Consider the following 13,538-nt stretch of genomic DNA (forward strand, 5'->3'; position numbering starts at 1 on the left):
AGGATTCTGTCCTTTTTAAGGTCTCGTCTTCCTGTTTTTGGTTCGGTTACATGTCTTTGGTCCGTGTTGCGTTCATATATCATTCGAACCGCACCAGAGTTCGTTTGGAAGCGGACCGAGACCCATCTTTTCAGCGGTCTCGGTCCGCTTGTTTGGTGCGCACAAGGGTTCGGATGGCAGCGTTCACACATGCTCAAATGAACCGCACTATCCGAGCATTCGCACCAGGGTTCGTTTTAATCGAACCAAACATGACAAGTGTGAACGCACCCTAAGTGTACCTTTCACTGGAACTAAGGGGCCAAGCCCAACCCCTGAAAAACAACCCCACACCATAATCGCCCTCCACCAAACTTTACACTTGGCACAATGCAGTCAGGCAAGTAACGTTCTCTTGGCAACCGCCAAACCCAGACTTTTCCATCGGATTGCCCAACAGAGAAGCGTGATTCATCACTCCAGAGAACACGTCTCCACTGCCCTAGAGTCCAGTGGTGGCGTGCTTTACACCGCTGCATCTGACGCTTTGCATTGCACTTGCTGATGTAAGGCTTGGATGCAGCTGCTCGGCCATGGAAACCCATTCCATGAAGCTCTCTACGCACTGTTCTTGAGCTAATCTGAAGGCCACAAGAAGTTTGGAGGTCTGTAGCTATTGACTCTGCAGAAAGTTGGCGACTTCTTCGCACTGTGCTCATCAGCATGCGCTGACTCCGCTCTGTGATTTTACGTGGCCTACCACTTCATGGCTGAGTTGCTGTTGTTCCCAATTGCTTCCACTCTGTTATGATACCACTAACAGTTGACCGTGAAATATTTAATAGTGAGGAAATTTCACAGATAGACTTATTGCACAGGTGGCAACCTATCACGGTACCATGCTTGAATTCACTGAGCTCCTGAGATCGACCCATTCTTTCACAAATGTTTGTAGAAGCAGTCTGCATGCCTAGGTGCTTGATTTTATACACCTGTGGCCATGGAAGTGATTTGAACACCTGAATTCAATGATTTGGAGGGGTGTCCCAATACTTTTGGCAATATAGTGTATATAGTATGAATAATCCTCAATTATGATCTCACTTTTTTTGTGGACCGTGAAGAATATCGTTTGTAATAATTTGTTGCACGCTAGATTAATCAGCCACCTGTTTCTGTACCTCAGGTAGCTGCTCGCTTTTCTCATTTCACATTGATGTAAGGTACGGGAATGTTCGAAGAATAACAATAAAGCAATCTTGTTTCCTTCGGCTTTTGACCAATTTCATCGTACCATTGGAGCCTTATGACACGCAATTTCTAAACACCGCCGAAGCGCTGTGGTAAAGTAGTCCTTTGACAACAAGACAACAGAGCTGATTGCCTCTTGCACAAAAGGCTCTTCCATTTCTCCCTCTCTCTCTCTCTGTCTTTCTCTCTGGAGGTGGTAAGGATGCTAGAGGGCCGTTTTTTTAATGAGCTGTAGCATCAGCAGCACTCAGGCATAAATTGCTGACACTGTTTACTGCAGGCGTTTTGCTCCTCTCAGCTGACCCTTTAGCTTCCATAGCCACAGTTAAATAAAGCTGCTTCTGCTCTTCCACAGGTAAGATATTCAGACAGATCCTAAATCCACCTCATAAAATCCAAATTAGTTCACGGATCCGATTCATTCAGGACGAACATAAAAGGCAAGTGGCAATCAAGTTTGACCCTAATTACTTTCATAGTAAATGTCCCTCGTCTTATTGTCCACAATTCGTTTGGCATCGGTAGGATTTTTTAAATGTTTTTGAACAAGATTTCTTATGCTCACAAAGGCTGTATTTATTTGATGAAAAATACAGTAAAAATAATAATAGCGTGAAATATTATTGCAATTTAAAATAACCATTTTCTGTTTTAGTATATTATAAAATGTAATTTATTCCTGTAATGCAAAGCTGAATTTTCAGCATCATTACTCCAGTCTTCAGTGTCACATGTTACTTCAGAAATTATTCTAATTTGCTGATTTGCTGCTCAAGAAACAATTCTTATTATTATCAATTTTGAAAACATTTGTGCTGCTTAATATTTTTGTGGAAACCATGATTTTTTCATAACAATGCAAAAGTCTTTACTGTCACTTTTGATCAATTCAATCTATCATTGCTAAAAAAAGGTAATAATTTATTTTTTTTAAATGACCCAAACTTTTGAATGCTGTGTATATATATATATATATACATATATAGAATTTTTATATTAAAAAAATGTTTTTATAATATATATATTTCTATATATCTTATGTATTTTATATATTAATGTATAATTCAATGTATAATAATAATAATTAATAGTTAATCAATATCCCTGCACAATTTATCAGTGCTAGTTTTTCTGAATACTTAATAGTATTATTATATTTAATAATCTTTTGATATAACCTTTATTTTGCAAAGCGGTTTAGTTGATCATGTGCTGCGCTGTATAGGGAAAGCAAGCGATTTCACTTCTACAGAGCAGACAGTTTACACTTCTTGAAATGATACCCTGGGAAATCAATTTCATGCAAAACTCCTAAGATCTCACCTTGGTATATATGTTGCAGTATTACCCCACGCTTGAGTTCTTGCCAAATAAACAGGATTTTTTCAAGTAGCTTTTCAAAAGGGCAGTAATACAATGAACTCAATCAATCTTATATGTTGATCATGTAAATAATTCCCTGTCATCTTGCACTCACTCACATTCTCGCTTGGTTTCTTTTCTCTGAGAGCATTCAATGCCCTGCCTGCATGCTGTTTTTCTCTCCCTTTGTTACGCTCAGAATTGACGTCTTCTGGGAGTGATATTTAAATCTGTGTCCAGGAAATGGGACCGCAGGAATCCAATAACAAAATTCATTTGTCTAGATTTGACTTGGGGTGCTTTGCCCACTGCGAGGGGATGCGCCAAACCTCTGAATGTAATGATTGGATTTATTTATCTATTTGTGGCTCTCATTAGAAGTGTCCATGGTTCCCAGAGCCCCTGCTGTGGATATTGGTCTGCTCTCATGAAGCACAACTATTGGCTCTCATAAACAAAAGATGCTGAGGCACCTTGGATAGAGATGGTGAGGTTTATTTATCGTTTTGTATCTATTAAGGCCAGGAAAGATAACTATAAAGACAGCTATAACGATAACTATATTATTGTGCAAAAAATAAATAGATATGTGGAAGAACCCGTCATTTACAAACAAAGCATTAAGAAATCATTTACTCATGGTTTGTGATGCAGCTGCTGTCAGATCCAATGTTGGCTATGGTTATAGCAGGTTTGGCACAACTGAATTTGAGCAAAAACAACTAAAAACAAAATGGACTGGCGGCTTGTAAAATCAAGAAGCCCAGAGATGATAAAAACTAAGATTGAACTGAATGAAAAACAAGCTCAGCCGTCACTCTAAAGTCGGTAAGCTGTTTATATTTTTAATGTTTCAGTTTTTAACTAATACCCTGTCTACACCGGATGCAAGCGGCAAGGTGCAACACACAAAATCCTCGACAGTAAACTGATGCCTTGTTCTATTTCAGTATTTTCAGTACTTTGGGCTTAGGGGGGTGCGTGTCCTAAAAGGTTGAAAACCCCTGCTATAAGCTTCCATTTGTCCCCTTGTCGGCAGACTCAAGTGTATGCAGTATGTTTAGTGTAGACAGCATCAGTGAATATAATGGGTTCTATTTGCTTTTTACACAATGCAACAGGGACGTGCACAGGAATTTTGAGGGGCAGTTGCTCTGACCTAAAAAAAAAGGGCACTCCCCTACCTATTTTTATAATAATTCAACGGCCCGTCGTCAATTATTCCTTACTTGAATCACAGCTTAAATAGTGTTTTGACATCGACAACCCAAGTGCATTTTACCTCAAACTTGCGTCTAGTTAACTTTCTAAAGTAGCAATCGTTTGTCGGGTCGACATTAACACACTGACAAAATTATATTCAGAATTAAAAATATTTTTATACCACTTTTTAATGTGTGATTGTGTAAAGGTTTTCACGAGATACCAACCTTTCGCGAACTTGCTTCCAACACTCCTTCTCATGGAGGCGCGGTGTGCACGGAGGGGAGGGGCTGTGCGCGCGCGAGTATATGAGACGCAGGGAAATGAAATGCAGCTGAACGTTTGCTCTATGAAAGACATTGACAAAGACGAAAACTAAGGACATTTAATCTATAATTTAATTTTATTTTAGTTAGTTTTGCCAAACACACGTTACAGTTTTGGTTAGTTATCGTTTTTTGTAATGCCTCGTTTTTATTTCAGTTTTTTCCCACCTAGTTTTCGTTTTTTCGTTAACGATTATAACCTTACTCACCTTTCCGACAACGTTAAGTCGTCTCACCCGACAACCGCGACAATCTCCTTCTAGTGCCGCTCATGCAGGCTCAGCTCAGGTGCCGGTCGCGTGCAGCGCTGCAGCCACATAAACAGAGTTTGCCCTTCCCCTACTGACTTTCACTTTCGGACGGGTGCCCGAATATGGAAGTGAATGAGGCTTTGCGATTTTTATTTTATTTATTTATTTATTTTATCTAGGCCTACGTGAAATTCTGCATCCATTGTACGATTTTTTTAATTTATTTTTTCCACCTTGGAAGGGCAACGTGAGTCGAGAAGGGCATATGGGCAGTTGCCCGGGCAACCTGAGCAACCCCCCTGTGCACGTCCCTGCAATGCAACGCTCACATCGGGTGTATAAAAATGTCAGCCATTAAGTGACTGAATGTCATTTTTCTGTGTCGTTAACGTTATAGTTGTCATGTGGACTCTGCTATTCTTTTTTAGAAGATGATCAGTGATTCTGTGTGGGTCTTTAGTCATGCATTAAGTTTCAAAAGCACTGTATCACTTGTTCTTCATTTGTTCAAAGTGACTGCAGGTGACCTTTGACATGCATGTAGACGTAACTTTCAAACAGCTTAAGTATAATGGAAACAACCACTCATCTTTAGAAACATGCTTTAGAAAGACTCCTTTAAAACATTCTCTATTAACTGGTTGATTAGTTCAAGTCAAAAGCTATGAAGGCAGTGCTGTTTACTAGCTGGGCAACATCTTTGTAAAGCATTCACATATTCATGCAGATGAGAGGTGAGAAGCAGTTCTAAATGCGGCCTCTTTTGGAAGCTATTGCAGATGCATAATATTTACATTCCCACTCATCTCTAATGTAAACTTTTAATGAAGTTTGCAAGTTTTCGTAAACTTTGAATTTTTTATTACTTCATTGCTGGAGGACTGTCTGTGACATTTCATCATGATGTCAGTTTCATAAGTGTTTGAAATGTCAAGGGAACTCTGAAGATCACCCAGAAACATTGAATAGTGTGGGTATCATGGGCTGTATTCTTCCCTTGACTCCCACCCCATCGTTCATTGAAGTAACAGTTAATAAAAATGCAATCATTATTGTCTCTCCATCATTTTTCATCATTTAACAATATGATTTTCTTACTGTGGAAAATAAAAGGAGATTTTTAGCAGAATGTTTACACCGCTCTGAAAGTGAATAGGGTGGACACAGCCATCAAAACATGTCAAAAGAGCACAATAAAAGCAGTCAAAATGAGCTCTCATATCTATTTTGTTCTTACACAAACTTGATCTGTCGTCATGCACCATATTAACATATTAAAAAACATATTAAACAGTTAGTTCATCCAAAAAATGAAAATTCTGTCATTAGTTACTCACCCTCATGTCGTTCCACACTTCATTCATCTTCAGAACACAAATTAAGATATTTTTGATAAAATCTGATGGCTCAGTGAGGCCTTCTTTGACAGCAAGCTAATTTAACACTTTCAGTGCCCAGAAAGCTACAGATGTATTTAAAACATTTCATGTGACTACAGTCATTCAACCTTAATGTTATGACAAAATAACGACTTTATTCAACAATATCTAGGCTTTTTTTTTTTTATGTCATAAGTGTTTTGCAATTTCAGTGGTTCACCACTGGGGGGCGTGACTTTGGCATTTTGATACACGCTCTGAACCACTGATTCGAAACAAAAGATTCGTAAAGCTTCGAAGCTTCATGAAGTATTTTATGTGAAAACCTTCACTAAAATGAAGTATAGATACTAAAAATAATAGCAAGTATTTTTTTAAATGTCACAGATAAGTTCAGTTACTCTAAAAAAAATACTGGGTTTGTTTGGTATTTGGTATTGTTTAAATATCACTGTATTGCATGCTTAAAATGTACCTAAAATATGTTGGAAATTAACATTTATTAATTTATGTAAATATTAATTTAAAATATTTATGTGATCAAAAATAGAGTAAAAACAGTAATAATGTGAAATATTGTTTTGTATTTTATTTTGTTTTGTTTTTTAAAGTATTTTTTAAGACATTTATAAATGTCTTTACTGTCACTTTTGATCAATTTCATGCCTCCTTGCTGAATCAAAGTATTTATTTCTTTCAAAAAAAGAATGAAAAAGAAAAAAAGAAGGAAAAGAAAAATCTTTCTGACCCCCACATTTCATTAAGAACATTTTTCATTTAATACTATGCTATCCACCATGATTTTAAAGCTATTATTGTGTGACAGTAAAGGCTGGAATACACTACACGATTTTTGCCCTGATTTTCCCCCCGATTTACAGTCTGAACAAGTTGACGCTAGTTGACAAAAGTCAGAGCCAGTCTGCAGATTTGAGCCGACAGATTCCATGGAAAATCACGTAGTATATGATGGTCACAGACTTCAGATTTTGATTCCATCCAGTCGGAGGATATCAAACCTGTTTGATATTTTGAACCGATTTTAGAACACATATCAGTGAACTATATGTGTTGCTAATAAATACAGTATAACGTTACACTGTACAGTTATACGCTGCCCAAGCAATGCAAATCATGGGTGCGAAGAAAAAAAAATGATACTACTGTACAAGATCGGGTAATAAGGAAAAACGTACCTCATTCAGCTCACGAATCACGGCGCTTGAAGAGTAATCATGTTGAGACACTATTATATACCACTTACAGCCGCTAGATGAAGCCGCGAGCTCGCGCAGGACATGCATGAATCTCCTGCATTTGTTTCGCCTGTCTGTCATGCGTCTCCTAGCAACCAGGCGCGTGTTTCTGTTTGCGATTTTAAAGTCTGGTAGTGTATGATGCCCAGCTTTTCTCTGTAACCATTTACAAAGTCGGCAAGTGTATGATGCCTAGTGTTTAAAAAATCTGTTCAGATTTTAAAAATCGTATAGTGTATTCCAGCCTTAAGTGTCTCATCTTTGTCCATTTTTATTGATCCCAAGAAATATCAGGTGAAACCTTAAAAACAAATGTGCTATTTAAATGACACATAACCTAGAACTCCATTATAAAGGAGTAAAAATCCTGTACGCTATGCTATATAAACACCCTTCATCATCTTCAACATGTTTAGACGAATAAAAGAAGTACGTTTAAGCTTTAATGTTTTTTGTACTTTAACAGAGCTAAGATCATGTGTGAGAATTGGTGTTAACTTTAAACAGCAAAATTAGACAGCAGCATACAGAGAGAACAATACGTTTGGCATCTCGGCTGTGTTACAGCACCGTCCCGCAGAAATCCTGTCACATCAGTGGAAGGCCGAGCGCTATTTATGAAAGTTGCACCTCACAGAGCTGCACTTTATTGAATTTAAGACAAAAATCGACCAAAGTGGTCTCGGGAGACACACAGGGCTCCTCCGTTTCTCTGATGTGTCAACTGTTTTCACATTAAAAGACCAAAAAAGGTGAGGGAAAGCAACTTGAAAGGGTGAGATGTTTTTTTTTTTTTTCTCTCTCTCTCTCTCAGAGAATCTTCTGTTTATATATTCTCAGAGAAATACATATTCGCTTTCTATTGACGCGGTTATCCGCTTTTCCGAACTGCAAAAATAACTCTGTCTGTCTCTCTCTGAAATTTAATGAGAAGGGTAACACGTACTTTTCACCTCCCGTATTGAAGACTACGTACCTTCAGGGCACTTTTTCATTTGCAGCTCATTCTATTAGACTTCAAGGTGAACAGCCGTCTGTGAGCGGCCGTTCCAGAGCACCACTGAGCCTGTCATCCGACACTGGCGGAGTTTGACGTCAGGAAAGTTATTTTGCCTGCTAAGCTGAGTTTCTAGGAGTGAGAGCGGAGTTTGAGGAGCTTCGGCTGCGAGCCGCGAGCTGATTTATGGTGCAGATGCTGCAGTCTTGTGGATCTCAGCAGTGTCATGTTCAGCTTTACTAACTGTGAGGCACCTACTCATACTTCTGTGTGTCAGTGCACTTTATTAAGGATTCCAGTGACATAAAGTTCAAATTTATAGATTTATTCTTCAAAGTGAGTTTTGGGGGTTGGAGTAGATTTACTAGAGCCATAATAATGATTCTCAAATAAAAGGCTGTTTTTTGTAAATCCTCTGGCAGGGGCAGTGAGCTCTGACAAATTGTATTTTTATGATTTATAATTGTGACCTCCCTCGTTCATTCTTTCTTTCTTTCCTCTCTGTTTTAGGAAGCTGTGTTGTGTTCATCCAGCAACCCCATGACCTGGTGGTAGTGGCTGGGCAACCCGTGACCCTGCCGTGCTCCATCACTGGATATCATGGCATGGTGCTGTGGGTCAAAGACGGTCTCGCTCTAGGGGTTAACCGAGACCTGTCAGGTAAGAGATTCTGCTGCAGTCTGATTCATAGCATAGCACCTGTGGTGAAATAACTTGACCTCTAATGTCTTATTGCTTATTTTATCAGTTGCTTGCGTACACGGTCATCCACATGTGTGCAGTTGGTTGATTACATAATTGCAGTTAATTTATAATTTAATATAATTGCAATTTATGATTACAAAGTATATATATAAAGTAGCCTACAATCAATGGCTATAAAGTATAGACTTAAAATTACATCAGTCATGAACTAAAATCTTTTCTGATCTCATAGGGGAAAAACAAATTTTCCATGAGATGAATTCATTTAGAGATTGATATGAAAACAATATCTGTTAAGGTGTAATAAACATTTTTGTTAAAAAATTAATAATTAATTTACACTACTGTTCAAAATCTTAGAGTCTGTAAAAAATGTATGTTTTTGAATGAAGTCTCTTTTTTAACATAATGGAGATATAATTAATTTTGAAGTTTTATTAAGTGTTAACAATGAGATGATGGGGTTTTTATAATCAATTAACACTGCTTATGTCATTATTTACAAGATTTGTCACCAAAAATGTCAGTCGGTTTAACCAAAATTTCAGTTTTACCAAATGACACTTTTGGTTATACCGAATGACGATATTTTCAAACAATGCTAACAGGCTGATATCTAACTAGCTAGCTAGTTACCTTGCTAGCTATCTAACAAAAGGACAATCAAACATTTTATATTAGTACAAGTATTTAAGCGGTTGTAAAGAACGACCTGTTTCAGGACATGCATATGAGCAAGTGAAAACATTAATTTTTCATATAGTTAAGAGAGAGTTAGTTACTTTGCTTCACAACCATGTGGTCCTTTGCAGGTGTTTGAATGATGTCACATCCTACCACATGATATTGACCGCATGACTTGATCCAAAATGGTCCCTTTATATTGGTTACTCCAAATGACATGAATGAAATTAATTTTTTTCTTTCTCATAACCAAGCAACAACTTATACACATAATTTTAAAACCATTTTGCACTATGTTGATATATGATGTTATAAAATCATGCCTACATGCATACATTTTAAGATATTTTAATCACAAATGAAATGGCTGTATTGGCCTTTGGACGGTTAAACTGAATGACCTTTTGACACTTCAGAATCTTTAAAATCCCTTTATATGTAGCAAAATATAATCAAAACCTTTTGGAGATCTAGTTGTACTTCCTTACATACTTTGGATGTCATATTTTTGTTTTTTATTATTACTAAGGTCTTTGGACAAAAAAAACATTGTGTACATTATATTTTATAATCAAAATTCAGCTTATGACCAAATAAACATTTGTTTGCTTTGCTCTAACCCTAACCCTAACCTGTAGTCAAGACATTTCCTGCGCAAAACAGCCACGTGTCTCTGCTGGATCTGTCTGTATTATTACAGAGATGCTGAACACCTCAGATATTTCTTTGTCTAGTCTTTTCTTCAGTAAGGCATAACAGCCACAACAGCCCATTCTGTCAGGTTGTGAATGCTTCCCCTGACAATACCGAGCAGCTTTGCAGTTTTTTCCCCCACTAACTTTTCCTGATTGTTGTGAAGGTTTTCCTGCTTGTTTCAGAAAGTGCCTGTCAAAAGTACCATCAGACTGAGCAAAGCAAAGCAACAATTGAGAATTAATTGCATTTCTATCATTAATTAAGGCAAACACTTCATCATCCGCAGAACCCAAGAGAGACGTGCCGCAAGTGCAGCTGTTTTACATTCACACGATGAGCTTTTACAAATTAATTTGTTCGAACAGATTGAAATGTTCTCAAAAATTCTCACTTATGCAAGGACAACCTTTAGGTTTAGGTTTGCAAAATCAGATTGGCTTGTTTTGTAAATCACAAACGAATCAGATATGATTACCAGACTCGCTTTCTTCAGTGCACCACATTTACTGACTGTTTTATTTGCAGTGGACCATCAGATTAAAGACAAAATGCCAAACAAACTTTGGTTTCATTCAAATTCATTGCACATTCGTCCCTAAAGCTTTAATTTGCTGAATGTCGCTTCCAAATTTGCTTCAGCTCACTTGAAGTTGAACTTATTAGCTCTTTGAAATATTTATTGTCTAACGAAGCATAATTCAACGATTTACTCTCATATCTAACTCAAAGTACAGCAATCAGATAAAGTTACACATAACTGCTGGATCAAGGGGTCATTATCGCTAACAATAGTTGCTGATTGCGTTCATGTACGCACTTCAAGAAACGAGCATTAATATCTGAAAATTGAGCCTTTAGCTGCGGCCTCATTTAGTCCTCTCGTGATGTCTGATTTTAAACTATATACTTTACCAAGAAAGGATTTCAATTTCGGACATGGGTTTCTCCAGAAGTTAGTCATTTTTAGCCATGGCCCTAGGCAGCATTTAGTCATGGACGGAGCTCTTTAATTGAGCCTCTCAGGGTTTTTCTTTCCTTTCCACTGCGTCTGTCTTTCTCTGAGCTTTTATAAGTGTCCAGGGACTCATGGATATCATTGTACCGTGGTATAATCAAGTAGAGCTGTGATACTTAACCAGCAATGGCAACTGGACAAAGTCTTGCTTCAAAGCGGATGTGAAAACGTCACTCACTAAAGTGGAAAATGAACTAAAATGAACTAGAGCACCAACGTGAATAAATATCAGTGTGTTCAGAGCAGCTCTAATCCTGCTGATTGTTTCAAACGTGAAGCGGTTTGTGGATTTTTACAAGTTGTTATCGTGTTTTCGTAAAACCTGTCTGATATTTTATCACCTGCAGTTTCACACTGATGAAATGACACATCCTGCGATCAATGTGACATAGATATCTATATCTTTTCGGGGCGAGTGTCCTCAAAGTTACAGATTTTATGTCAGAGAGACTGAAGCTAACATAACGCTTGATTAGGATGCCTCTCCGTGTATCTCTCCCCTTTCAGCTTTCATGTTCCCTCGCTCCAAGCTTTGATCTGCCTGCTTTCAGCCAAGTTTCAAGCATACTTCCATCCATTGGAGTGTCAGTGAGATGCCCACAGTGTGATAAATCCATGTTCCAGCTCTCTATCGCAGCTGCTATTGATCCGACATGAAGCCGAATCCATTTCGGTGGGATTCATTACCTTTAATAGGGTCATTTCACATTGTTTCTTCTAATTGACAGCCATTGTCTGAAGCCGTCCAGTCAAGCATATTGGGGAATTCATCAGAGCTTTATTGAGGCGCCTGTATGCCTCAATAATCCCTAATGAAAACAGCTCTTAAATAAAAGGCAAAAGAAGATCCAGTGGCAGGAAACCTGAAGGCAGTAATGACACTATTGATTCCTAATACGGGCTTATTACCAGATAGCACAGGACAGCCAAACAGTCTTTAATATAAAGGATCACCAGGGTTTCAGAGACACGCCATGATAACTGTTTACAAGATCATTTTCGGATTTAAACGTGCTCGGGGCTGTGATCTGTTTGCTGGTATGAGCAGATTAACTAAAAATGAGACATCTGTCTTGAGTAGAGTATCATGTAGCAATTTTGTTGTTCCAATTTATTCAAGCTACAAAGGCACCATTCATCATTTATTCAAGATGCCTTATTTTACACTTGTGTGTTTTGTTTTGTTTTGTTTTGTTTTTACCCCGAAGGACATGTATATGTTTTTTTAGCTTTACATTATCAGAACAGCTGCATAAGATATATACTATATAAATATTATTTAGAGGTTCAAGTAAAAGGTAAAAGGTTCAGCATTCTCCCTTACAAGTGATCGGGCAGACCAAACCGTAAGTCATAGAGACTTAAAACTGGTAGTATTCACATCATCTACAACATCAGCTAGGCTCGCCCCGATTGGCCTGACAGGGGCACTACAGCAGTGAAAACTACAAAATCGCTTAAAACTACTAAACCGTTTGGCATAGACTCAAGTGTCTTATGTTGTTGGAATTCTTCGCTCAAGACGAACAAACTACATGCCCCTCTGCAAAATTTTTTGGTATTTTGGATGCTTTGAAAACCCTACTTTTGCGAACTAGTCCTAGGTTTTTGGCCTGATTGGAACCAAACCAGTGCAGCGAGATTCTCTGGAGTCTGATTGTCAATAATTATATAAAAAAATTGAAATTTTCATTCACAGTCCCTAAGGGCCACCAAAACGTTCAAAGTGGGTGGACCCACTTTTACTAAAATGGCTATAACTCGTTAATGGAATTAGATATTTTCACCAAACTCGTGGTCGCGTGAAAAAGGACGTGGCAACTAGACACTTGGTGGTGTCATAACATGAAAAAAACATGAAAACAGCTATAACTACTTTACAGATAGTCCAATTTACTTGGCAAAAATGAAAATTGAAAATTGCCATGCAGTGCCTTCGTCTGAGGTGCCATGATTGTCTATGAGGACATTGACACATCTCAAAAAACATGGCCGCCATTGGCCAGCTATCTGATATGGTTAACATAGGCTGATCAGAAGGAAACTCACTGGGCCTGTTTGACTCACAGCCCTAGAGGCCTGTGAGAAATTCAAAAAAGAAATCGACCACTGGGGGGCACCTTCATGTTTTTCACATATGGAAAGGATTGTGTACTGCACGATTTTTTGCAATTTTTTTTTTGCGATTCCACATCCCCTTGGAATCATAAGGTTCTATCTGACATTTTTGTCAAAATTGAGTTATTCACATATTCTTCTGTGACAACTTATTTACATTATGTGATTTTTTTTTTTTAGTGTTGTGTACATTTTGGGATTTTTTATTTAGAAAACAAAAAGGTTTTATCTACAAAGTCGAATGGAATGCAAAAACTATGAAGTTCAATATCTCAAAACCGCTCAGAATGTAGATAGAACCTTATAATTCCAAGGA

At 37.8% G+C, this 13,538-nt stretch overlaps 1 protein-coding gene across 1 annotated transcript in view; it reads left to right on the forward strand.

Annotated features, from left to right (window-relative positions):
* kirrel3a (kirre like nephrin family adhesion molecule 3a) overlaps positions 1-13,538 on the forward strand; it is a 184,445-nt gene that overhangs the window by 107,737 nt on the left and 63,170 nt on the right. The window contains 1 exon segment of the mRNA XM_048180962.1: positions 8,515-8,664. Coding sequence (XP_048036919.1) covers positions 8,515-8,664 — 150 coding nt within the window.

The sequence above is a fragment of the Megalobrama amblycephala genome, linkage group LG2 (genome assembly GCF_018812025.1).
Source record: "Megalobrama amblycephala isolate DHTTF-2021 linkage group LG2, ASM1881202v1, whole genome shotgun sequence".
In the NCBI taxonomy this organism is placed as follows: domain Eukaryota; kingdom Metazoa; phylum Chordata; class Actinopteri; order Cypriniformes; family Xenocyprididae; genus Megalobrama; species Megalobrama amblycephala.